Source organism: Corvus cornix, chromosome 1 (assembly GCF_000738735.6).
Source record: "Corvus cornix cornix isolate S_Up_H32 chromosome 1, ASM73873v5, whole genome shotgun sequence".
Taxonomy (NCBI): Eukaryota; Metazoa; Chordata; class Aves; order Passeriformes; family Corvidae; genus Corvus; species Corvus cornix.
Genome location: NC_046332.1, coordinates 24233477 through 24261380, shown reverse-complemented (window position 1 = coordinate 24261380; position 27904 = coordinate 24233477). Strand labels below are relative to the sequence as shown.

At 44.4% G+C, this 27904-nt stretch overlaps 1 protein-coding gene across 3 annotated transcripts in view; it reads right to left on the bottom strand.

Moving 5' to 3' along the window:
* Window positions 1-27904, bottom strand: part of LOC104687061 (limbic system associated membrane protein) — a 1003034-nt gene that overhangs the window by 87694 nt on the left and 887436 nt on the right. For all 3 annotated transcript variants that reach the window (XM_010395986.4, XM_010395985.4, XM_010395987.4), the window contains one exon: window positions 25948-26073. In XM_010395986.4, the coding sequence (XP_010394288.1) occupies window positions 25948-26073 (126 nt within the window). The remainder of the gene's footprint in view (window positions 1-25947; window positions 26074-27904) is intronic.

Here is a 27904-nt window from a genome sequence, read left to right as displayed (position 1 = left end):
ACACACATGCATTACCATTTTACCACATTAATTGATGAGGGAAATAAAAAGATGTATAGGAAAATATATTCTTCAAAGTTCCTTTTTAAGGTATTATAAAACCAAAGAATCTATTTCATTTTTAAGAAAACAAAAACAAACACAAACAAACAAACAAAAAAAAACCAGAGACAAAACCAAGAAACCACCACAACAAAATACCTCTGCAGTGTCTCTTAGCCTAAAATAAACTTAAGCACCACTTACCTGTCATCAAGCATTGCTTTCTGTTTTCTTGCTGACAATCTGCTACAAGTCCCTTTTGAGTCCCTTTTGGGATTTTGCCTCTCTCTCAAAGCTAGGTAAATGCAACTCTCCTGCTTCTCTTGGTACCTAATCCATTCTTTCTGGACTGAAGATTTTACGCTTTTCTCTCAATACCTGTCAAAGGCATTTCCTTCCACAAAACCACCATCCTCTCTTTTCCAATTAATCACTTTCATTCATTACCTAACCACTCAACAAATAAACGCTGATTGCTTTCCTGGGGAGGCAGTGGTAGAAGTCCAAGTAATTAGAAAAAAGTAATCTATTGAATGTAAAGTTTCATACCAAATACTAAAACCCATATTTGCTCAGACTCTCTAAGGTTCAGAGGCCAAGCCTAAATAAAAGCCAGTTTTCCAGGGATAATACTGAGAATTCTCAGAGTTTATCGTCTACCCACAGCTTTAGAAAGTTACTGTTGGTACCTGAAGGGAAGGTGACTGTTTACAAGAAATGCTCTGCTTCAAAGACCCAAAGGGTCTTTCTAATGCTGCCCTATCTTTCCAACAGCTTCTGGTAGCATGGTTAGCTTTTGATTGATCACTCACTTATCTAATTCTCACATGGTAACTGTGCTAACACTGAGAATCCCTTCAAATAATCAATTTCTTCCATGGTTCTTGGGACAGACACCTACAGGATGCTCTTGAACAGTCTGAAGCCTTGTGGGCAAGGACTCGCAGGTCTGTTCAAAATGGTCTTGCTGGGATATCTGTACCCACAAGGCAGGGGAAAAAGCCCTCATGAGGGAATACTGGCAGGCTTGCTCTATCCAAGTTGTTAAGCATTCTCCATCACTACTCAGTCATAGAAAACTATTTGTAGGACAGAGATTGTAAATCTTGGTTCCACAAATATTACTCTAAATCAGGGAATGCGTCTCAGCTATTTCCACCCTTTTTATGTGAATGGTATAGGAAGATTATCTGTGGTCCACAAATAATATATCATATTTCTTACCACTCAGACATCTCCCTCAAAGTCAGAAGAAGGTCTGGGAGACATGGAATATACACATTCAACACCTGCTCTCTGGGTTGTTGGTATGGTAACATGCATCTCTCCTTGAACATCCTTTTCTACTTCTGACTTTCAAGATAATTTGTCTAACTTGTGACAAGTCTATCCTAAATCCCAAATTTTAATAAGCTTGGAATCTTCAAAATACATTAATTCCCAAATTTTCTAATCCCCCTAAAAATTCCAAATTAGCTAACAGATTTGTATTAAGTCTATCCACTAAATTGCCTTATCGCACAGTGAGAAAAAATTACAGCATAAAACCTGAGATTTGAACCTGTTTAAGGCAACACGGCTTATGTATTAAATGTGCCCACATACAACTGGGCCTATCCAGATACATTTGCTCCAGTGTCTTAATTGTTTCTCCCATCAGGCTTAAACTGCCTGCACAAACTCCAGCTCTGCTCCCTCCCACGAGGTCCACAGCACTTCCCAAACGCAGGGAATTACTGTAAGGACTCATGCTGGCTACAGGAAGATCATTCACATGCTTTAAGTAGAGCTGCCCCTTTGGAGCAGCTCAAGTTCCAAAGGATAGCCATGAGCTTCACCTCATTTCCTTGCAGTTGTTCATGTTGCTACCAAGGCAGCTGGATGTAGCTATGAAGAATACACAGAAAGGTGGGATTTCTACAAGATCACAGCTTCCAGCTTCTCCTTGCTCCACACCAGCTGTGCCAGGTAGAAGGAGCATGTGCTGTCCAAGGGGCTTGGCCAGCTCTAGATGGATGCAAGGGAACAGACCTTGCTTCCAGAAGCACTAACAGGGAAAGAGACCTGTTGGACGGACTTTCCAAATTTGGATAGAGATGGATTTGGAATCAGAAATAATGACTCCCTGTCTCATGGTTTAACAGCCAGACAGCACACTATTGTAAACCATTCTGAGATCCCTGGATGACAAATAAATAGGTAGGCACAAAATATCAGCAGTAAACCATGACAATAGCAATTTCCACCCAGTGACATCACAGAAATCCAGTTAAGTTGTTTGCTCTGCCTTTTATTGGTGTCCAACCCAAGAATTCAGAAGGAAAGCTGCACAGATTTTCGGAAGTCAGTGCACTACATGGTTTCAAAGAAATGTTCCCTTTTACAGGTTACTGTGAGACAGGGAGATCCCTCAGACCTTTCTGTATATGAGAGGATGCCCCTTGGTCTCCACTGTCCCACAACAAAAGCAAACAGCCTTGGCTTATAGAGGGCAAGCAGCTGGGCAGCTGGGACAGATAAAGCCAAGAATGACAACCTAGAGCCATCTTTGACTTTCCAGCATTACTTTCCAGTTGTTCTGTTTCTTTAAGTGAGTTGGAGCAGGTATCAACTGTGTCAGGTTGCACACAAATGAACATTTCTTCCAACGATCTAAAATATCGAATTTCTCTCCAACTTATACAAAGCCTTCCTGCCTGTCCCCTTCTCGATGGAGCTCTTGATTTTTTGTGTTTGATCCATTTTCCTGTGTGCTGTCTGATCCCTGGCTCTTCAGGGCACAGCACACACCCAGTTGCACTTTCTTTTCCAATTTCTATTTTATTGTTCATAGCAGATGCCACTGCTCCAAAGTTAGGATACATGAAGATACAAAGCCAGACTCTCAAAAAATGTGCACATGTAAATGCAGTGAAACAGCCCAAAACACAACCAGATGCTCCCTTCAGAATGTTGCCTTTCCAACTCCACTTAGTGTTCACTTAAAACACCCTCTGTCACTTGAAAACATTACACAAAATCTTTTGTTGGGTACATGGAACCCTCCTCAGGGCTAGGATTTCCTGTACTCACCTATTTTCATGACTTTGTCCACTCTCTCCAGAGTCACACCTGAAGTGGTAAAAATGAACAGCTTCCATGCTGGAGTGTTTGCAGTGGGACAGAAAGCATTCCCAGGAACCCCCTGCTCATGTTTCCCCTCCTTCTCCACACTCTAAAATTCAAACTGTTTCCCTGAACAGGCAAAGTGCAAGAGGGTGCTTGGCTCCTCTATGAGACCATGGAGAGAAAGCTGTCTGCACTTTAGAAGTCGCTGAATGCAAATACTTTCCTCGGGTGAAGTGGCTCCTCCCCAATCCTTCAATTTGACAATGATGTCCTAAGTGCAGTGAAGCTGTTATGCTTCTCTCACCTAAGGCACTCAAATCGTGAGCTTTTCAGTGGGGGAAAGGTGAGCCAGCTCGAGCCAGTTTGGAAGACAAATGATGGCCCATCCCCAGAACCTGCTCTGAGCAGCCTGTGTGTGTGAAGGAGTGCTATGATTATATTTTACCCCATTAGCTTCCATTCCCCTGCTCCTCCATACACCCCACAGGCTGTGTGAAGCTCTCAGTGGAAAGAAAACCTGGTTTGGAAGGGCAGAAGGCCATGCCCTTGGGATGCCAGGTTTAGCAGAGTCTCTGGAGAGGGGGCACAGTGCTTGGGAGCTCTGTTAGAGCATGCACAGGCCACAGAGAAGGGCCGTGGTGGTGACTCCTACGCCCTTGTGAAAGATGGGCTGTTCTTCCAGTGTATGTTATGGACTTGATACGGAAATTGCCATGCCAGATCCCCCTGGACTGTGCTATGCAAGAAACCAAACTGGGCTTAGATGATCCTTTCTGGCCTTAAAATTTAGCTACAGCAAAATCTTATCACACTTCCTTTTTTCCCCTCAATGGAAGGAGTATTTCTTCACAAAGCCCAGCCACACTTTTTTTCTGTTCAAGAGAACCAGTTTCTTTTTCTTTCCCTGAGAAAATTCAGAGGTCATTTCTCTGCTCTGAGATTTTCTTCTTTTTGTTACTTGCTCTTTGAGCTGTGAGAAAAGAAAGTGTCTGTCTTAAAAGCTGCTCTCACTGACTGCAGCACAAGCTATTCTGGGTGCCTTGTGATAATGGCTCCCAGCTTTTTTTGGGCAGCTGTGTCCATTTACAAACCAGAAACCTTCTGTCTGTGTCTGTTGTTGCCTCCTCCTTTTGAACCTGGTGATTTGACTCGAACAGCCTGAACAATGGTACTGGTGAGATCATACAGATGATCTTTGAGACAGGAATTGGCATCATAGGCTATTCCTCACACTGGAGCTCAGCAGCAGCAGTGCAAATGCCTGGGAACCTATTTTATAGGTTGATGTTAATGATTTATAGCATTACCACAGCTGTAGAATCTCTGGAGTAAACAATTGAGTGTGTTTTGCTAGAACTTTAATCAGCACAACTTCAGCCAGTTGTAATAACAGTCTCCATGCTCATCCTCCTGTACGTGAGGGAGTCAGGTCATCCAGTCAAAGGTCAAGTAAAGGCTGACTGCTGAGAAGAAAGTACATTGTCCTGTGAGGCTAAGGTGATTTGATTCAAACCTTTGGCCGGCTGGTAAGGATGTAAATGCCAGCACAAAAGCTTCCCTAGGCATGCTAGTGAGAGGAGCCAGGACTGACAGATAGACTGGCAGCCTTGCCTCCACCCTTGGGAGTCCCGACACAGTGACTGCCAACAGGAGAGTATCTTGAGATCTCAGTGAGGGAGACCACCATCTCAAAGGGTTAAGAGAAACAGTGGGAATGGACCACCCAATTCCTCTATGCCCCAAATGGTGAGGAGGCCAGAACTTCGCTCTTATTTCATATGTGCAAAGACAAGCCAGATCAAATATGAACCACAGTGTCCACACTGTCAGTAGTTTCACTGGGAGCCAGCTGGTCAGCTACAAAGAGGTGGGAACCATGTTACACAGTACTTATTTATTTGATGTACTTATTTATTCATTTTATATTGAGGACACTGTAATCGTACAAAAATTTCATCTTCCCAGAAGCTGCAAAATACATTTTTCAGTCTTGTTGACCCTTTGGCTTTGTGGAATCACAGTCTGATATATCACCTGATAATCATATTACATACCTGAACGCTGCCTTTCATCCATTCCCCAGTGAGGGTTGGTTACAAGTCACATGAAATGAATACCGATAGGGTGGCATTTACACACCAGACATCCTCACTGGCTACACAGCAAGAGCATGAAGGTCACCCACTGAATTGGTTTGTGCTTCAGTCAATATTGTCCCATGTGCTCCAGCAGTCCTGTTTTCAGAGAGCATTATCTAATTGAAAACCAAATCTCTGCATCTGAATGCCAGCCAGGAGGCTCACCCAGGTCCCTCCTTTTCTCTGTGCCACAACCACTTGTATTTGATACTAACGAGTCTCATCTTTTCCAGGAAAGAAAAAATAATGAGAGCTTATTTGAGCACTCTGCACGAGAGAGGTGGAAGCTGAAATGGCAAAGATGGGAGGGGTAAGAGTGGTTTCTAAGGAGTTGGAAAAAAACCTGTGAAAAAGGGTAGCAACGAAAAATAGTTCCATGAATATTGATGCAGATCTTTAAAAAATACTTTTTTTTTCTGTTAGTGCTGGTTTGATTGTCACTTTTCAGACTTGTTCTTGTGCCTCAATTTGACAAATGGAAGATCTGAAGTAAGCAAACTTTGTATTTGTACATGCATTTGCACCTGTAATCCCAAACAAAACCATTGTGTTCAGTTTTGGGTCCCTCCCTTTCAAAAGGAAATTGAAGTGCTGGAGCATGTCCAGTGAAGGACAAGAATGCTTGTGAAAGGTTTAGAAGACATCTTATGAGGAGCAGCTGAGAGAGCTGGGTTTTTTTTAGTCTTGAGAAGAAAAGGCTCAGGGGGCACACTATCACTCTCTACAACTTCCTGAAAGGCAGGTGTAGCCAGGTGGGCCAGGTCTCTTCTAGTTTGCCTGCAGTGAGAGGATCAGAGGAAATGGCCTTAAACCCTTAAATTGAGACAGGGAAGATTCAGATTAGATATTAGGAAAAAAAAAAAAATCACTGTTAGGGTGATCAGGTGTTGGAAAAGTTTGTCTGGAGAGGTGTTGGAGTCACCATCCCTGGAGGTGCCTGGATCTGGTGCTGGGTGATAAGGTTTAGTGGTTTAGGGGTTACAGTGGTAGTGCTGGGTGGATGACTGGGCTTAATGATCTTAAAAGGTCTCTTCCAACCTTGATGATTCTATGATTCTATTTTTGTGCTTACTATAAATGCATATCTGTTCCATCCCATCAGAAAAACCCATAAGTGCCTTAGAAATACATTAAATCTAAAATTCTCATGACTGATGGAGACATTTCTTTCGGGGAAAAAAAAGGGTGCACATAAAGGGCCTTGGCTTATGCAGCATTACACGGGAGGGCAGGGACAGCCCTGAGCACAGAACCCAGGACTCAAGTGCTAGTGTTTCAGTGAAGGACCATGGAGGATTGCTTGCAAAATGCCCTTCAGTTACTGATCATGTGAGCAGCTAAGAAGAGTGGCGAACCCTGCCAGAGATCTGCCCACACACTTCTGCCTGAGCAGCCACAGCTCACCCCTGAGCCTTGGCTAACCTCTCTGCAGCACAGCAAAGGCAGCGCTGTTCCAACAACTGCCACTCAGCTTCCTCCCAGCCACAGCTGAGGGACAGAAATTATGGAGAGGAAATTTAACCATCTTCTCTGATTTCCTCCATGTGGGGGTAAAAAACTGTGAGCCAGGAAACACAGATGAACACATAATTGGTTATTGATAAGCACCAAGGGCAGCAGCAACTGTCTGCACTGAGACCAACATCTCTGACAGTGCATGATGTCAGCACTGACCTGCTCTACCAACAGAAGGAGATGTCCTTCCACCACAGCATCAGGCACTAGGGGCAATTGCCCAGCAAACATGGAGCAGGGAAGTGGCTGATCTGCCCACCCCAGAGATGCTGGCTGCTTTCCTTGCTGGGGTCATTGTATTGCTATGGAGGCAATACCCAAAAAAAATCTGCCTGCTCTCTGCCATGGGCGGCGGGGCTGCAGTGCAGGGCCAAAAGCTTTTTCATCAAAATCAAACTCTGCTTATTCAAAAATGCAATACGCTTCCCTGGAATTTACACTGGGATCCCAAGAAGCTCATGGGGATTGGTGAAGCCTTGCAAAATCAGGTGCCATCAGGTTTCCAAACCCTGTTCTTTGTGCCTCCGGTGAATTTTATTGGCACAGACCATGGGCTCTTCAACTTGCTCTTTAACTCTTTCTTCCACTTTTTTGTCCTTTCCTCCCTCTTTCTAAGCCCAAATACCTTGTTTTCTCTCCTTTCTCTACCCTGGTTCAGTGCCTCTCGGCTTTTCTTCCTCTGCCAATTCATGAGTCTCTTACCTCTCTTCCCTTCTATGCTCCCCCACCTCCTGTTCTGTACCCATTTTTCTTTTGTTAGGTCCACACAGCCATCCCCTCCACTTTTCTGTTCCACTCCCTACATCCACATCTTCCTTCCTCCATGTTCTTTCTCTGTTTTTCATCCTCTTCCTTTACCACCTGCCAATTCCAAGCCTCTCTGTGCTTTCCAGTTCTTTTCTTCCCCGATGCCATTTCAATTATTGGCTGATTCTCTGCTCGCTTTCCTCTCTCTCTCTCTTTTTTTCCCCTCTTCTCTCCCTTAGGGACTCAAGCTTGTCTCTCCCCATTTGTTTCAGGGATGCCATCACTGTGGATTTTTAGACATTTGCAGGTTTGTTTGTTTTTATCATCATACCCCTCTCTTGCTGTTTAGCTGCTTGTCACTTCACTTTCCTCTTTCTGCCTACCCCAGCCAGAGCATCATTATGTCCTTTCCCTGTCTCAGCCCATCATTTCCCACAGAGGCCATTATTATTAACCATGCCGGGAGATGTATGAGCAGCGGTCAGCAGGGTCAGCGGGGCTCTGTTTCAAATTGATGGGAATCAGAAATGGAAGTGGCACAGCAGGCAAGGGGACGCGCCATGTGGAAAGGAAGCAATGGCACCTCGCAGGCTGAGCTGCAGAGGGAGAGCTGGCAGCCGAGCTGGAGGGGTCTCCAGCACCCACGCCCTGACAGATGCACCTTAATTAACGCCCCCTCTCGAAAAGCTGGCTGAAGCCAGCGAGTATGAAGGATTCTCAGTGATCCAGACGCTGCCTGTTGCACTGTAGATCAAGCCTCATTTTATAGAAACACGTCTCCGTCAGCCTCCTGACATCTTCAGGCCAGACAGAAATTCCTTTCAATTAAAGAGCTTGCAGGAGGATCCCATTACTGCAGCAGGTATCTCAAGTGCAGGAAGGGGGTGAGAGAACAGCTGCCAGCACTGAGCAAGGGAAAGAATGTAAGAGGCTATGAATATTGGTTTCTGATGTTGATATGAGGAGAAAAGACAAGTCCCAGAGCAGTGCTTATTTAATGACCTAAGGAAGCAGAAGCAGAGGGAGCCTCAGCCCTTGAGGATGCTGATTGTGAATCGCCATGTGCTGGGTTTCTGCTTGACACAGGCATGCTGTAGCAAAGCCTTCTTTCCCCCACGGGCGTCTGCTCCAAGCTCTTTGACAATTTCCACTCCTTCACTCTCATAGCCCCAAAACTTCCAGCTCCTGGCAAGAGAAGCAGTTCCAGCTACATTCCTGTCCCGAGCACCACATTTATAGGACAAATGCTTTGGAGACTGCATGAGCCATTTCGGGAACAGCATCTTGAGGTAGCAAATGTTCTTATCTTCCTGTGCAACACCTCAGTACAAGCTGCACTCTCTTTCAGATACTTAAGGGGGCTGCATGGTTTTAATAATCCTGCTTCTTCACACTCTTGCAAGTCCAGGAATTTAAAGTAAAGTTACCTTTTAAAGCAGCCTTCAGAACACTGAAAAATGCACATGGGAAAGGATCGCTTAAAATTGCTCAACCAGCCCTGTTTCTGTTGCCTTTCCCCACAGGCATCATTTAGTTATTGCCTGCATATAAATGAGGTAGGCTTTGACGGAAGAGCTATGGACAAGGGTACCTCGCTCCATTTTCTTTTCCTGACATGGGGAATTCTGGAGAGGAGAGAGCCTACATTACAAATGGTCAGAAAGAGAACAGTCAAGTAACAGAGGGATATCTTTGGTATTCCTCTGCTAGGTCGATGCCTACTAAACAAGAGCTAGCAGGGGGTCTTTGAGTTTGCAGGCTTGCTAGCTAAATGGATAGCCTTTCCTGTCATTAGTATTTTGATGGTACGTTTATATTTAAAGTCACTTTCAAAAAATCTCTTCTGGACAACTCTCCAGAACAAAGCTGTCTCCTTATGAAGCTATTTCCAGTGTCATAAAGACAATGCACACCATTTGCCACAGCAATGTGAAGACAAGTCCAAGTGTATTCTATTTACAACCTTAAAATTGAATTTCCAAGCTAGGGTTTGACAGGTGGAAACAGGAATTTGCAACATTCCCTCATAGATTTATTGATATTGTATAACCACTAGATTAAAAAAGAACTGCAAATCGGAGTGATATGATAAAGATCAGCAAAACAATAGCAAATATCAGTAAGACCACAGTCACAGGGCAGTGTTTGCCAATAGTATATTCATTTTAAGGCTGGAAACATGCAGCTTCCTTGATTAGGTACAATTCCCTGTACAATTCCCAGACACTGAAATCCTGGCCACAAAGGCCATAAACTTTGTGGAGGTCTTGAGGCCTTTCCAAACTATACGAAAATCTCTTTGGTTAAATAACTGAGCTTCCCACACACATACTTTTTATTATCCAAGCCATCCTCGTCAAGAGCAATTGATTAGCATGCAGTTGGGGCTTACAGGCCAAATTATAAGATGAAATATGCTGGGAAAAGGTTCCACATGTGAAACCCAGATCAGTTTTTGACTCCTTCTCTCCTGCAAGCTCTCTAGTGCATAACTTTGGGAAAAACTGTTCCCTGAACACATATTAAGGCCTTCAAGGCATCTGGGCTAATTTTTGTTTTGTTTCTGCAAAGAAGTGTTTCCAGTGAGAAAGCTTAATCCTCAAGTGAGCCAGATCTTGATACAAACACCCGTAAGTGTCAAATCCACAGACAATGACAAACACAACCCTATTATTATTTAGTATAAGCTAGGCTAATAATATGGGAAATTTAGATAATTTTATTCATGATTTCAGAGGAATTTAAATGTAGACATTTTAAAAAATGCCTACAAGCTACCGTGTGGGCAAAGAACTTCATAGTGGTCATTGGGTTTTCCAAAAGAGAGCTGCAATAATGAAATACTTCTGCATTTCCATAACCAGAATTCACGGAAACATTCACCCTTATAGAGAATAATCTTTTACTGTGCAGCTGGGGATTTAAGCCAGCAACTATGTGTAAATTGCAAGAAGCTGTGAAAAAAATTAGAAAAAATTTTAAAACATCTAAGGATTGAAATCAAATCATTTTCACAGCCTGTCCTCTCATCAGCACCTTGAGAGTGGTCTGAAACTTTTCAGGATGCATCTCACTCTGTTTAAATTAACACAAGTAGTTTTTCAGACAGGTCAAATTTGGTTGAGTAGTGTTAGGTTTGGAGGCACAGGTAAGTGCCAAGAGGTGTGCTACAACTTTACCTCTGTGAAGAATGCAGCCCCTTCAAAAGGCAGAGATAGCTGGCTTTCCATTTAGGACACAGTATACTTTATTTTGACTATAGCAGCCACAGGAGTACTGAGGAAAACACAACTTTATATGGCAAATCAGCCAACTAGTGGCTTGCACAACCTCACATTGATATGCAGATGACATTACTTGTCTTCTGGGATATGAATAATGCCATAAATGACACACAGTGAGTATTTTCTTAAAAGCAACTACTGCTTTAAATGACACACTCTGATGCCAGGCAATGTCTGATCATTTTTTAAAGGCATTTGATCTACAAACAAATCAAGTTCCTGAAAGATACTCAACATCAGCTGTCACATGAGGAAGGAAGGTGAGCAGAGACAGACAGATGAGGGAGATGAATGGTCAGCAGAGTTTGGGGTAGGATCTCCTAGTACATTACATACCTCATACAGGAATAATGGAATGTAAATACCAGCACATCCCTAGTGACCACTTAGTTTCGACAAGAGAAACAAGGACTTGGCTCTGTGGCTCAGCAACCGCACACCCAGTGAGAAGCAGCAGCCCAAGGAGAACAGAGGGCCCCAGGGGCTGTACATAACTCAGGACCACTATTACTCTTTCTAAGGAGGCTATAAAACTCCTTAGAAACTCCTCTAGAGATGGGGTGGCACTAAAGAGGGAGAGAACTAAAAAGGAAGTAAAATGAATAAATAATCTATTCTTGCTGAAGGTTTGTGCAAACCAGGAACATCAGAACTTTAGGAAGTCTGGGTAGGCTGAGCTGTGCCAGAGAACCCCTGTGCTTATATTCTGCTCTCTGCCTGGTGCTATTCCAGCCTTTTAACTGGAGAACAACATTTGAGGGGTGCTCTGAAGCAGCACCGCTACAACACCCTATGCTCAACAATGCGTAACAGCTCTGTAACTCTTAGTTCAACTCCCTTGCCCATCTGTAGAGAGTTCCATGGATACTCAGTGCCCCCTGCCCTCTTGTGCACTGCGACCAAAACTTAACACTTGATTTTTGCAACAGACCTTTGTTAAACTGCCTCCTAGAAAGCCTCTCTCTGTGGCATGGAGAAGAGCCCTCTGGAACAGCTGAAGATTTCCTAGGAGAAGAAAACATACCTGTGCCCATGCCTGCAGCACTGCCTGAGCTTGACACCTGGAGAATTTAAATCCATCCCTGCCTCCCTCCCTCCCAGAAAAGGCAAGAATGCTTGATATGCCAGGGTGAGCAAGGGAAGTTGTGCACTGGATCTCACCTTAGCAAAGAGAAGGGAGAGACTGGACAATGAAACACAATCTTATGCAGAGAGGTGGACTTGGGATATTCAGTCTCCAGGTTTTATAGCAGCCTAGACACTGGAAGAACACCTTCACTTCCAAACACACTCATAATTTCCAGACTGTCAGGAGAAAACCAGACAAGGGGCAACCCTTGGATGCTTTTAAAACATTTCTACATTTATTCCTACTTGAGATACAAAGCAGCAAGTGAGCTGAAATCTCCTCTTACTCAAACCTTATTTTTCATAATTATGCATCTTTAGCGTTTCATAACGACCAATTTAATCACTTTTGCCGTTTAGAGGTCTACAACAGCCAATTGTGGTAATGGGCTTGGTATTTGGTAGGAACCATTTAACGCCCAAGAGCCCTTGTTCTAGGCCACTTGATGCCACTTAAGTTTGACAGACAGACTCTCATTAGCACGAGTTGCAAAACCTCTCAGATGAAGCTCATTTCTTTTAAACAAACTCTGCTCAGTGATCCCCAAAGTCTCTGAGCAAGGAAATTTTTAGCTCACTTCAGATCCGTGCAGGTCTGTGGAAATTAATCAGCATTATTTCACCATACTATGGGCTTTCTATGAAATTCCCTATTTTTCCTCCTCGCAGTTGTTCTCTCATACTTTGCACAAAAGATCTGTTCCTCCTGTGACCACCTGGGCTTATGTGACCTTTCCTTTTCACACATAACCTTCTTGATGAGCTTCTGATCCACTCAGACCAGCCTGCACCTGCCTCTAAAGGACAGCTCTCACAACTCAATTGTTTCTTGCTGAGGGCAGACAAAACACATTTGGAAACCTTTAAAAATATCTCCAGATCTCTGGCTGCCGCTAAAACTGCTGCCCTTGCCTTTGCCATTCCTGTTACCCCATCTGTTCTTTAGATAGTGATCCAAAATGCAAAAAATAAAGCTCAGGGCATCTGAACTGCTTTAGATGCTCTCAAACTCCCACGCAAGTCTGCACCCCAGCTCACACGATGCCCAACAGATTTGAAAAAACTCATAGTCCAACAATGCTGATTATTTGCTCCAAATGCAGCCAAGGCAGGCCTCCTTACCGAGCTACAAGGATGAGCAGTGGGGTAACAGTGGGATAGCAGTGGGATAGCAGGGGTGCTGCAGATCTTGTTTGTCAACTGCACAGATGGTGGCTTCTGAGAAATCTCAGGCTACTGCAGTGAGGGTAAGCAGGCAAAGACAGAGGTTTTTACTCAAGGACTTACACAGCAGAAGGGATGGCTTCTCCTCAAAGAACTTTGTGTTCAATGGGCAGCCTAACAACTCAGCATTACTGTAAAGGAAGGATGTCAGATCTATGATGTCTGGTTTAAAACCACTGAATCCATTCACTTCTGCAAATGCTCCCCAACAACAGATTTGCCCTTTACATTTTATCTTTTTCCCATTATAGCACAACCATAGTACCTGCAATGAGACTCAGACTTGTAAATGTGGGAATGTTAAATGCAAAACATGTTGCTATATGAACAGTTACCTCCTGGGTGAAAGATGGAAGGCATTGTTTTGTGGCATAGTCTGATGGGACAGAGTACTGTCTCACCCTGTGAACAGTCTGAATGCTTCAGTAAGGCAAAAGACCACAATATGTTCAGCTAAAGGAGCAGAAATCAGTCCTTAGAAAGGAAAGCTCCATTTTCAACACAACTTGCCCCTAATGTCAACATCTTCCATGACTACTGCTTTCTGACATGTGAAATGTTGACCTGAGAGAATTGAACAGTCTAAACAGACCTCATGTTCTAAACCACTGTGCTTGGTTCCAGTACAACTAATGCAGTGTGCTCAGTGCCATAATTAAAATGAACTCTGTTTATCAGGTGCACACAGACAAACCCACAATATTATGAGACACTGTGTGCACCTCTCCAAAGCCAAAGAGACCATTAACTGATGTTGTGATATATTACTTGAGCAATAGCCCAATGCCCCTTAATTAGAGGCTGCCTACTAAGGTACACTCAGTAGGAAAAGAGCTAAGGTTGCATCTGTAACCTTAAATCTTACCTTACCTGGCTTGTGAGTGCTTAACTGTGCAACTTTAATGTGTTCTTATCAGAGCATTTTTATTGAGCCATTATTAACGTTGGGTAGATACAATCTAATGTTTCCCAGATCCCCCTCATCCCCAGCCATTACCTGAGCCACACAGAACACGAGATTCAAAGGAAACATTTAAGTCAACCTCTGCTATCGTTCTCCAGACACCCAGTGCTGTTAATTCCTTAGCAGCTTCCTTAAATGAGACTTGAGTTTCAGTTGCTATCTTGCCTGCCCTCGGCCAGCCTGCACATTGAAGGAAATCCTCCACTGATAATTAATAAGTTCCCCTGACACTGGCTGCTCATTAATCTATTATTTTAGTCCTCTAATTACTTTTGTCTGTTCAAGTTAACAGCCTCCTTCCCTCATCTTCCCTGGGTCTCATGCAGGAGATGCTGCATGGCAAATGTGACTTTTCTTTGTTCCCAAGTCCCTTACAGCCTCTGCTCTGTGCATGGATTCCATGACCCATCCCAGCCTCTTGCAAGGAGTGACTTGCCTCTCCCATGGGTCTGTGTTTTTCACTCAAGTTATGGTAACTGCAGCTCCAGGCATCCAAGATGAAGCTTGCTGAAGGGTATCTAGAGAACATGGGCTTCCCTGTGTTGTCCCCGGGAAAGCTCCCAAGAGCCACGAGCAATCCTCCTCACAACAGTCAAATGGTTGCAGTGCTCCCCACAAGAAATGGGGTCACTTAGAATTCCACAGCGCAAGGACCATCTACCTATATGTGCCCTGGGTCCCTTCTGCCATGGCAGCCTCCAAACCCTGGAGTGGGTTTGGCTGAGATGGAGTTTATTTTCCCCACAGCAGACCTCAGAGCGCTGTGCTTTGCACTGGGAGCTAGAAAGGTGTTGACGACAAACCAGTGCTTTGTACTGCTGAGGAGTGCTGGCATCAAGGCTGTCTCAACAACATTTCCCCTTCACCAGTAGACTGAAGATGAGTGAGATCTCAGAAGGGGACACAGCCGGAACAGCTGACCCAAACTGGCCAAAGGAGTATTGCGCACCATCAGGCATTTGCACAGCAATAAAAGCCAAGAGAAAGGGGTAGGGGCATTCATTACTATGACACTTTTGTCTTCTGAAGAAACCACTACGTGTACTAAAGCCCAGCTTCCTGAGAAGAGGCTGAAGATTGCCTGCTGGTGACAAGTAGAGGGTAAAAATAAATATTTTGTTTTCCTTTGCTTCTGCAAGTAGCCTTTGATTTTGCTTTATCAAACTGCCTTTATCTTGACCCAAGAGTTTTTTCCATCTTATTTTCTCCCCCCACCCCATCCTGCTGAGGAGGTAGAGTGAGAGAGCAGCTTGGTGGACATCTGGCATCCAGCCAAGGTCAACTCACCATATACCCAAAGCCCAACAGTCAGCACAAATTACCTTTAAGTCCCTTGGGCAGAAGGGGAGACAGAAGCAGGATCCAATTATTTATTTGCTTGGAAGATGCCCAAGTACAGCAGAGATAAATGCAATAGATAAAAGCAAGAATGTCAGAGAGAGGCTGAAGTTGAAGAGTTTGGAGCCTGACCTGAACTTCTGCAGTTTGGGGAACTTCTGAAATATTGTCTCTTATCATGATTGACTCTAAAAATACTATATCTTTGTCCCTGTCATGCAGCTGTAGTTTAGCATGTACAGACAGGGTTTGGACAGGTGTACAGAACCATGGCAGGTACTCTGCTCTTATTTTTCATGCTTACTCTTATGTTTCACAATTCTACCTTAAAGGAAATGCAAGCCTTTGAGGTTGGTGGATAAGGCTGGTAAACATCAAAAAGCTTACCTGTGCAGCAAACTGCATGGACAGATACCAGCACGGTGAACATACAAATAAACACACAGTCAAGCGCTCACAAATAATGCATGCAGCAGTGTGCACCTGCATACTCATGCAGTTCTTACAAATCTGCAGGCTGCACAGCAGGTAAGGAGGGTGTCAGTGACATATGGTGACCATTACAGAGGCCATTAATTAGGATGATCCTGCCAGCGATTCTCAGCCAGGCACATGCAACAGGGCAGTGACCCACAAGCACCCTTATGAGGAGCCTAAGGAGCCCCTGGGAGACTGCATCTCTCTTCCCTTTGCCTTCCCCAGACTGCAGCAATCTCATCTCCCACTGGTGACTTTCCTGGGATACAAGCCTGGACAAGGTGTGGGCTCTTTGAGAGCGCTCTACAGTGCCATAGATACGGTCCTGCCCTCATTCCACGACCCTTCCAATCTGACACAGCCCTCAGTCAATACAACTGAAATCTCCCAGGATCAATACCTTTCCCAGACCATCAATACCTGCATAACACTTTTCTACCTTGCAGATTGTACTGATCCTTTAGCAGGATATGCTTATCTTTTCAACGGCTCAAGTCACTCCAAACGGGGCGTAAAATTCAAAGGCTGCATCAGACGACAGCTCTTGCTTCCCTGGATGGGCCTGCACTCCCTATCAGCTCCCAGCCCCTCTGCTTTGCTCCTCTGCTGCAGTAACACTGCGGTGGGCACTCGCTGGGAGTTTATGAGAAAGGATGATTTGTTCAGCCAGTGCATGAAAAAATACAGAGTACATGAGAAGAGTCGTATTTTTCAGGTGCTGTTCAAAAAGAAAGAATATCTGAAGAAGAAATAAGAACAATGCTTTCATACATGCACCTCCCAAGAAAAAACAAGCCCCTGAATCATGTTTTCAGTCTCTCTTCAGACAGGAAAGGGAGGGATGTTCCAAAGACATATTTCTGAAATGCTCAGAAAGGAGGCTGACGAAGCAAACAGAGCACAAGCGTTCACAACACCAGGGTCTGTCGCAGCCTGGTGTTACCAAAATAGCTCAGTGCCTTCAGCTGGGAGACTCCCACTCCCACTACAACTGTATTCAGGCCTGGGAGAAAAGCTCCACACTGCAGGAGGCTCAGTGACATCTGACCTTGCTGTGGTTGCCATGGCAAGCAGGTTCAGGATGTCTTGCCCCTAAAGCCAGCTTTCTCTTTGCTCTAGGTCTATCAACACATACAGGAGACTCTTGTAAATAATCTGCTTCTCCCTACACCCCTCTCTTCTCTCTCTCACTATTTTCCAGCTATCTCTAGAGCTAGAATATATAAGCTAAGCAGCTTCATCAGTGGGATTGGTGTGGGGGTGGAGGCAGAGGCAAGAGAAAGTAGGATAATTGTGCGAGAGATGCTTGAAGGGGTGAAGGCTTTGGGGCTGTACAGGAAACTCCCTCCAGACATCACTGGCCTGGCAGGACCCGTGTGCTGCAGCAGATGCTGTCATCCACGCTCACTGGGGTCCTGAGATGAGACAGTAGGTCTGGCTCCAGTGCAGAATATACCAGGCACTGAAGTCAGTGCAGCCATTGAGATCAGCTGTACTCACATAACAGCATAATAACAAAATGGTGAATCTCTCCCTTTAAAAGAAAAAAAAAAAAATGCACAGACCAAGCATAAGCTACTACCTCAACTTTCCCTTTTTATTAGTGTGTCTCTCTCCTACTGTGAAGAGAGAGTGAGAAATATGCTTGCCTAAAGTGAAACTACTTATAGATTATAGCTACAAGGGAAAAAAAAATGCAGTCTCCCCATTTTCTTCTTAAGGCTAGCCTTCTTAAGGATGTTTGAATTGAAACTACTCAATTTAACATGCTATGAATTTTTTCTCTCTTTAATTCACAATCAACCTCTCTGTATCTTTACAAGCACATCTAAATTTTCAGATGCGAACTACAGCTGCAAACACGCAGGTGCCAATGGGGAACATGACCTCCAGATGGCAGGTGGAATGGGACCCAGTCCTAAAATATCCACCCTTTACTGTGGTGAACCTGGAGAAGCTCTGTCACCAAGCCAGCAGCTCCAAGCACAAAGGACACAAATCAGGCTGGTGAGTTCAGATCACTAGAGGGAGACGGAGACACAGACACACACACACACACACACCCCCCCACACCTCATCAGTGTCTTGCACTCAGTAACCTTCTCTTCAGACACTCTGTTTTGCTGTAGTTGACTACCAGAGTGCTGAGTGGTGTGTTTGGAGAACAAAGAAGGTTGGTAGGGAAGGCAAGCAATATGGACTGCATCTACCATGCTCAGGAGGGCAGGCTTAGCAGACCTCTCGTCTTTTTGTCCTAGTCAGGGCAAAATAGTCCCTTGATTTCAATGGGTCTGTGCAATGGGTGGGAATGATGGAGAATTGGAAAGTTCATTAAGCTGCTGTTGTGATCCTGCTTGTGAAAGTACATGGCAATTCCTTTTCCTGTCATCATTAATTATGGGAGATTTTGAATACTCATCTTCTGGGGTGCTCAGTTTTCACTCCCACATCTAGCTCTCTGGGATCCCTCAAGACTGTCCCATGGAGGTAGGGGAGGGAAAGTAGCTGGCTATTCCTGGATGCCCCAGCTTAACAGGAGTGTCCCCATTGAGCAGCACTAAGCTTGAGGGCAGAGGCACAGCACTGCAAAGACAGTAATATTACAGCATGCAGTGAACTGTAAAAATGCTGCTTTTCTGTAGGTGGAGGAAAGTTTCAATATGGACGTAATCCAGCTCAGCCTTTAAAATGCCACAGAAAAGACTTCAACAGCCTGACCAACTAGAATTGGTACCCATCTGGGAGAAGATAAAAGGGAGGCAACTCTACCAGACGCCAACTTGCTGTAAGGAGAAATGTTTTTCGTGGCAGGAAGGCAACTAGCTTGGTATAGAACTGCCACATCTTGGCAGCAACAGCACAGAAAATCTTGCCAGAGGTGGAGCAGCCAAGCATTGACCAGAAGAGTCCACATGTTCCCCTCCAACCACTGCTGAAGGCAGCAGGGTAAATTTCCTCCTCACAGCAGCTTTATTTGTCTGTTTCCCCAGAAATGCCAAAATACTCATTTTGCCCTTGCTCTCCTTCTCTGCCCTGGGACAGGAGAGAGAAATCAAAGCTGTTAAAAAAAAATGAATGTTTCACGCATAAACAGTGTTTGTACTGAAACAGCATTGCAGCCCACAGTAAGTGAATGTGGCATTATTGCAAGATGATTACAAGAGGAAGGATCCCTGTGCAGTGCATGTGTAGCAGGGCATAGAAGGAAGAAAAGAAACTGTGCTGGGGAGAGAGTGCCTTCACAGCTTCAGTTTGTGAGAGGTGAGGAAGGAGGCAATGGGGATCTAGCTTGTAGGCCCTTGGAAAAACAGACCTCTAAAAATATAAGAAATGTGGAGCAAGTGTAAGTGGGAAGCAAATAGAGGTTGAAACAACTTTGGATGCCTTCTGGAGAAGACCTGAAAAAGTTGAAAGTTTGGCTTGTTTCCCAGGCTCTTTTTGAGCCAGCATCCTCTTCCTTTTCCTTCTTTTTTATTTTTTTTCTCCTACATATTGGATAAGATGAAGACTAGATCAAGACAAAAAGACATCTCAGAAAGTGTGCTAAAACAAACTGTGAGTGTATAAGAGGCAAATTGAAAGGTCTCTGTGGAGGATGAGACCCCATCTTTACCAGAAAGTATTTTAAAGATGAAAGAAGAAAAAAAAAAAAGGACAAGGAGACCTGTTTAAAAAAATCATCAGTTGCCTCAGTTGTTTAGTTAAACAAATACCTTGTAAACCTCAAATTTCCTGAGAGTTTCATGGGGGAGAAGGTTGTGACATAAGAAGAACTGGCACAGTAATACCAAAAAAACCCCTACCAAATCCGAACCAAAAACCCACCCCAAGCCTCCCAAAACAAGACTGCTTCTCTCCACAACTGTTTTACTGAGGTTTTAGTAGAGCAGCAGAAAGGTGGGCTAAATCCAAATGGTTTAGATAACCGAAAAACCTGCTTCCCACTCATCAGTACCTACTGACTGCAGGGCTGACTTGTGGTGACTCCAGCTGAGGGTTTTCTGTTTGATCCTTTCTTTGGGCATAAACTGGGTTTTCCTGTGCTACACAAAGTGAAGCAACAAGGCTTTGGACTTAGGCAGCAATGAGAAGCAAGCAAACACAGGACATAATGATCAAAGTTGTCCCTTGTGACCAATATGTCCTTCTTAACTCATGCCTTCAGAAAGCTCTCTGTCTCTGCTTCCTTCAGTGCTCAGCTCTACAAGGAGGCTGGCATGCACTGAAGGAAAATACACAAGTGAGCGGGGGCGTGAGATAATCTGTCTCTTTCACTTTAGGTCTTATCCTGATCTCTGAGCCCCAAAGCATGAAGTTTAACATCCTTTTCAATATTTTTATTGTGAATAACAAGAATATCCAGATTTGTTCACATTATCCTCAAGAATACACAAGCTGGCTGAGTCTTGCCAAGTTCCCGTCTTTAAATAACTTTCCATGGCAATGAGTTCTACAGCTGTTTATAAACATATTATATGTATACCATCTCAATTACACAGGGCATGCAGGCACATTTCTGTATTCTCCATCCCTCCTAAACTTCCCAGGCTATGCTAAATTCCCTAAGACTCAATGCGAATTTGTAGCACACTCTAGGGAGAGTTAGACTGGCATATTTGACAAGCCTTCTCATCTCCTTTCATTTTATGCGGTGACATGGGACTGGGTGTTGCAATCAATACTTATCTGCTTTGGTCTAGACTGGTTCTTCTTACGCTCTGATTACCACTGTAATAACTAAGCTCCTTTTCTGAGCCAAAGTGGGTATCTTTAGACTGTCAGGTAGCATTCAGAAGAATCCAGAGTGTTTTCTTCTCCATCAAGTGGCCTTGCTGGGCTGAGGCCAAGGAAGTTGGATTGAGAATGGGATACCTAGTGGCTTTATACAGGTTTCATACTCTGTAGCTTCTCCAGGAAAAGGGAATTGCTTGTTCCTCAGCTGGTTATGCATAAGCAGTAAAGGACTCAATTCCTCAACTTTCGTCAAAATAGCTTTGTCTCCCTGTCCCCAGCTCTCAGGATGTCACCAACATGGGTACTAAAGGCATTTGCCAGAGTACCCACAAGCAAGGTCCTTGGGAAGGTTTCAGCCACTGATGCTTTGTGGCAAAGAAGCAGAAACATGAATGGTACTGCTCTTTACAAGCTTCTCAGGACAGGAGACAGCTTTTTCTTCTGCATTTGTCTGCCCATGCACAGCAAAAGGATTGGCAGTGAGATCTCTGGTAATCCAAAGACCCCACAACAACTGTCCGTGTTCATATTGCTGCTAACCCGATTCACAGGAGGCCACTCTTTAGGGCTTCCCTTGAGAGTTTATTGGTAAGAATATGAATGTACATTAATTTTTCTTCTCCCCACGAAGCTCTTTTTCAGTCAACCAGGCATCTAGCTTGGCTCTGAGTAAGACATAGAGATGAGAAATGATAAATGATAAAGCCTCTGGACTGTGATCTCACTGTCTTACCGGTAGGGAGAAGACACATTAGCCTGAAAAATCCTAAGTCAGTAGAGACATGAAGTAAAACTAAGAGGGGCTCGAAAGCAGGCATTGGCTACCATTTCTGAACTATTTTACTGATTCTTTTCTTGGCTGTGTTAGTTGTTATCCTGGTGCAAGGTAGAGGGAAAACAGAGCTCCTCCTAACATAACTACCTGTAGATGGGTAGGCTGCCTGTGGTAGCCCTCACAGACCATATCAGTGTGATAAGTGATACATGATCCTGTGCTGGGACCTCGTCCAGGATGTGGTGCAGCTACAGCATATTTGAGGTTATTGCACTCAGTGACAAAAAAATAATGTATACCTTTGTGGGCCATGGATCAGGCAGCTTATGAACTGACATTAAGGAGAATAAAACAATAGGGTGCCACCCACTTTTTGTACAGAGTCTGGGTTTTTTCCCTTTCAGGAGATGAGAGGCTACAGAGTGTTCCCTAGTGAAGTATTCTTAATGCTGACAGCTGCTAATTCATGCAGTCTGCATAGGACATCATCAATACTCACACCCACTCTAAATGAACACATCACAATTTCCTGACAAGTCCATTTCAGATCATCAGTTTTACAGTCTTTGCTATGGCTTACCATCACAAACCAGGATGGCAAAAGTCATAGGGTATGGCAGGCTTAACAAGCCCGCAGCTGTGTCCTGAATCACAGAAATGGAATCAGCCTATGTGCAGGGAGGGATGTACTAGACTGCTGCTGGAAGCTGCAGGTCAGTGATCCCAGAAAAGAGCTCTGCTGGCTGGAGGGGAAGTGCTAATGAAGCTGTTTGTGCTTCCAGGAAATGCCTGTTAAATTATCTACAACTACTTAGACCTGGCTGCCAATGTCCTACAGAACAATAGCCTGTCAGGTAAGAAAGAAAAGGGTCTGGGTGACTCTCTCCACCTGCTCTGCCAAAATACAATCTGTCAATCATCTGAAGAGGAATGCAAGAGGAGAGTAAGGACTTGCATCGTTCCAAGGAATGTCATTCCTGCTTTCATCAAATTAAAGCTGATCTATATTGTCATTTGCCATTGAATTATTAAAGTATTTTTCCCCTTACCTGCCTCCCTCCCAGGTGTCAGTGCTACAGTCATCAACCTTAGCCACACTTTAGCTATCTCACAGGATTAGGAGAGGTATATTCTCTGTGAGCTGCTTCAGGGCATCAGGACTTACAGCTGAAGTGAGAAAAATGCCTGGTTCAACTGCTCACTGAAGAACCAGAACAGGAAGAAACATAGCAGTTTATAAATCAATTTTTTAACTTCCCAGATAGGCAGATAAGTTAGCTACGATTGCAGCATTTAAACAAACTATCACATGCATCCCTACCTTCTCTGCATAAGTACCAACACTGCCTTCCCTTTGCATTTGTATCTTCCACTTCCCAGCCAAGAAGAAAGAAATAATTTCTGTGGTCCTCACTCGGGTAATTAGCCAACAAACGCTATTGACAAAGTCAATGAATGAAAGAAACAGTAAACAAAGTAGCTAATGAACTCCTTGAGGAGAGTGCACAAAGAAAAAGTAATTTGGCACTCTCGCCCCCCAATACCGGTTTAATTTTACTACCTGTCCATTCAAAACCTCCTACACAAGCTCAATAACACTCTTTCTTCCAGCTCTGCAGTCACAAGTTTAACCATGAAAAAAACTGAAGGAGAGAGATATATTTCAGAAACCTTTACAATGATCTAAAATAGCTCTTTGATGCATAGCAGATGTCTTCAAAACTTTCATAAATGGAGCCAAAATGCTTTGCAGTTCTGGAAAAGGGAGATTCCAAGATAAGACATGTTTCCAACTGCAGCAGCTCTGGAAGAGATTTGGAATTTATATTAATTGTCAACCTCAAGGAAAACACTTAAAAGAAGTCCTTCTGTCTCCCATTTTGAGACAAGTGCCTTGCTGGGCTTTATGCTGCTCAAAGACCTGATGTCTGCCTGAAAGCAGTCCCTCTGTATCTGTAAAAGACAGCAGATGGGTTCAGATGGGGAAAAAGAGAGAACCACAACCAGTGACACATGGAGGTGACAGACTGAGGACTGCCTGCCCTTCATCATAACCTCTAGTTTGTTACGGAGGAGGTGCTTGGCAGGCTTCACTGCAGGGAGGAGGACTGAGGAGGGATTGGAAAGGAGTCAGTGAGATGGTGCTGAGGGATGCTAACAAGGCAACACCTCTGAGACACACAGCATGGGAGAAAAAATGTGAAGGGACATGCTGGAAAACTGAACAAGAGAGCCAAGAAAACTGTCCCTACAGTCAAAGTAGGGATGGGATTCTTCAGTTCTGTTGCTCACCAGAGGGGATAGCCAGAGCGAAGATTTGTTCTGTGGAGACTTTTGTAAAAAGGAGAAAAGAAATCTGTGTCTGATACAATGAAGTAGGTGGTAAAACTGAAAAATACCCCACAAAGCACCAACAGCCAAAGTGATGAGTCAGAACAAGAATCTTCTTACTGCTCTGAAGAATGCCTCTCACGTGTACCAGGGCTTAGATTTCAGGAAGATTTAACGGCCTTAACTCAGTGTTAGGCTGTGATCACAGATTAGCTAGGGAGTATCTTTTACTTGAATACAAGGAGTTAGAGAACTGTTGTAACCGCTGGACTCTGCCTAGCAGGCTGCAGCTCCCTGTGAGCACAGCGGGGGTTTCCTAGGGCCATGCCATCAGTCTCATCCCGGAGTCCATTTCAGACAGCCCCGCGATCTGGCTCCGGCAGCCAGCAGCGTTACAATGCAGTGGTGATGAAGAAGGTAGAGAAGGGTCCACCATGAGGGTTTGAGATGGCTTTAATCACATCTCGCCCCCACGATGTTCAGAGGTAAAGAGACCTTGTGGTTTAAGTGCGGGGTGGTTTTGCCAGGGGCCCAGGGGCGGTCCCTGGGCGGGGTTGGGGTACAGGAGCCAATAGGGAGAAACTGAGGGAGTGGCCAGGGCTAGGGAGGGAACAGGGGGAACGTGACAGAATCGGGTGATTAACAGGCTACCACAGAGAACTAAAAGACTGATGCAGCAGTAAGATGGAAGATTTGATATGAAGTAAACTTTAAGAACAGAAATACCACAGCTAGAAGATTCTATATACATAATTAAAGATTAAAAAAATAGGTTCTATTTTCCTATAAATGCAAATGGCACAGTCATGCTTAATTCCGAAAAAAAACCAGAAGAGAAAAGTCAGGTAGTGACGATGATACCACAGAGGAGTAGTTTTCCCCGCATCAACCCTGCTCCCACCTCTTCCTGGCAGGCTTTCCCCATCTTTCTTCTCCTGTCATTGCAAGAAATGGGCCAGAAATACAAACTGCATATCTGGCCTTCATACACATGAAAGCTCAGGAGAACTTTGGTTTGGCTGAAGAGACGAGACAGGAAATCTAAGTAACCCCAACCTCAACCACAGGCTCCAAATCCAGGGGGTTCTGGATGTAGCCCTTAGATTAAGCTCTGTTCCAATGTGTCATTCTATCTTTCTCTCTCCAACTTTCCTTCTGCAACATTCTCCCCTTTTCTGGCTGCTGAACTGCAGTAGAAAGTTGCACTATCTGTAGCACATGCAGAATGTTTGTTCTCTGCCTACCTCAAATCCTCTTTAACCTTTTATATATATGGGACTATCACAGAAGACCATTCATATGGGGCTAATCAATGCTTAACCCATGCATTTTAGATTAAAGAACATCTGATAGGAAGATAAATCATCTAAAGAGTTTTTCTCTCCTCCAAGGACATGATATGGAGGGATAGAAACCTACCTCTTGTTCTCATCCTACTGTTAAATCTTTATGGGTTGAAGGTTTCCTTGCAACCCAAGCTGCTAACCCCATAGAGTCTGGCTACTGAAAGGATATTCTCCTTCCATCCTAGCCACATCCTCGAGCATGGAGGGCACAGTCAGATAGCACAACAAAGATGGCGAGTTTTCCTTTATTCTGTCACCATCCTGCTCTTCACTCACCTTGAAGATCAAATGCCTTCTTTACTCATCTCAGAAGACACAAGACTTCTGGCTGTCTGCCAAAGTGGAGAGTAATATGAAATAAACTGGGCCACTATTTGCCTCTCCCTTTTAAGGCAAATCAGTAGGAAGCAAATCCCATGGTTTTCAGAGAGAACCTCTTTTATGTACTGTCTCAACAGAAATCCTTTTCCTTCAGTCTGGCACCAGCATCATTTTATCTCCACCACTGTGCTGTGCATTACCAGCAGAACAGACTGGGACAACTAGATGAAGACCTAAGCTAAATAGAATTACAGGTCCAATTCTGTAGAGCATCTATTGAAGTAATTTCATTTGTTCACTTGGAAAACCTGGTTATTGTGCCTGGGAATTCACACCACAAAACAAGCTTGAAGTACATTTAAGATTCTTGCCACTTTTCTATTGCTGCCTATATTGCTACTGAAATTTTCTTTGATGCTGGAAGAGAAGGAAACTACTGCATGGTGCAGAAATTGAATACAGTTGGATTTCTTACCTGTAGGAGTGAGGTGCCTCCAGGTGATGACAGGCTCAGGACGCCCATTTGCCATGCAAACCAGGGTCACATTGCTGCCCTCATTCACGGTGATGTCCGAGGAGATATTGGAGATCTTTGGTGGAACTGTGAAGGCAAAAGAAAGTTTGACCTTGTTAGAAGCAGAATTATGGAGGGCAGCTTGCCTGGCTTACTAATCTACCTGCCTATTAACCAGAGCCAGCCACAAACTCATCTCAGAGGCTGCACGCTCTTCACTACTACCTGGGTTTCTGAAATTACATCAGAGCAGTATGTACTCTTGTGTAGTTTGTATTTCAAGGGTCTCCAGGTAGAAATGGCCTTTGCTGCAACAGCAATGCTGTGTGTTTGGAAAAGTTTGGGGATCTTCATAAAATGACCTCTAAGAACTTGCCTGCGTGCCCCAAGTCTGCATGGAAGGGGTCAGCAGGCTCCAAGTATCATCCCAGCTAATTTTTACACTCCAAAGATGGAGTTCTACATCTTCCTGCAGGATGCCAGGCTTCCAGGCACCGACTCAGAGGGTGTATTAGTTATTGGTTTCTGTGACATCTTTCAGCCAAGAAGGATCCTCCATGGGCGACCTGCAGTAGACAGCTTCTGGATGACTGCACCCCACATATCACAGCACCAAAGGCACAGCAGAATCTTTAAGATGCCGTGACTTGGGCATTCAAGATCCTTAAAAACCTTCCAAGCTGAGTTTGTGTCATGGGACCAGAGTGACCATGAACTGGGACCTGAACAGAAACCTCCAGGTGTGGAGTGTGCCAGCTGTTGCAGTCTTTCCTGTCTCACATCCATGTCTTGCTTCCATGCTTCACACCCCATGTCAGGTGGTGAGGGAGTTTGATTAAAAAGGAATCCTCTAATTTTTTTTTTCTTTCATATATTTTCGGCTTCCAAATTTGTGTGTAGCGAGGAATGAAACAACATCATTTTCTGCTTTGCTTACCACGAGTAAACAGACAGCAGCTTCCCCTTCCCCCTCCCTGGCAGGAGTGGCTGATGGTCCTTTTGAGGCAAAGCTGCTTATAAGCTAGGTGGGGAAAAGGAAATGAAGCCTGAAGAGAGCAGCTCACTACTTCCAGCTGTGTTGCTGGATTCACAGGAATATTCTTGACACCCCACAGCTCATTAGACTCTGTGTAGGCCCCAAACTCATGGACAACACTTGAGCATCTATGACCATGGGACCCCCTCGAAGGAAGAGGACCTGTCAAGCAAAGTGAGGCAGACATCTATTTTCCTACATGCTCACTCACCCAGGCAAGGAGGGATTTAAGCCAGGCACATTGGGGAAGGACTGCCATGATCTGTGGAGAAGTGACAATGCAGAGGGCAGTGAGGAAGCAGCTGGGGGACAACACAGTAGGGAAGGGTTTTGCATGCCTTGTGAAAGCAGGACAGCTGGGGGGCCATCCCACATGCCTGTGCACCAGTGAAGGTATCATGGTGAAAAAACAGGAGGAATCAGATGTTCACACAGATTCACAGTGTTGTAAACCCATAGGGCTGGAAGAGCTGGAGTGAGACAGCTCTTAGGACTGGCCTGTAGCTCAGATACAGGCTTTCTAAGAAAGACAGGCTGGAAAGGAGAGGAAAAGAAATGCAAAGGAGTGGCTGGCATGTACCCAGCTCTGGATGGTGAACTAACTGAGAGCTCAGATGTAAGGATCAGAGGATATCACAGTGTCACCCTTGTTCCTTGGTGTTTATTACCAACCATTTGATAAAGAAGAGGCAATAGATAAAGACTGCTTCAGACAGGTAGAAGAAGCCTCACAATCACAGTTCCTCATTAGGGACCAACCACCTTGACATTTTTTGGAAGGGAGAAAGTGCTAGGCTTAAGCAGTCCAGGACACGTGGGGGTCCTTCAGGTTCAGCATGAGTTAGCAGTATGCCCTTGCAGCAAAGACCAAGCACCCTGGGT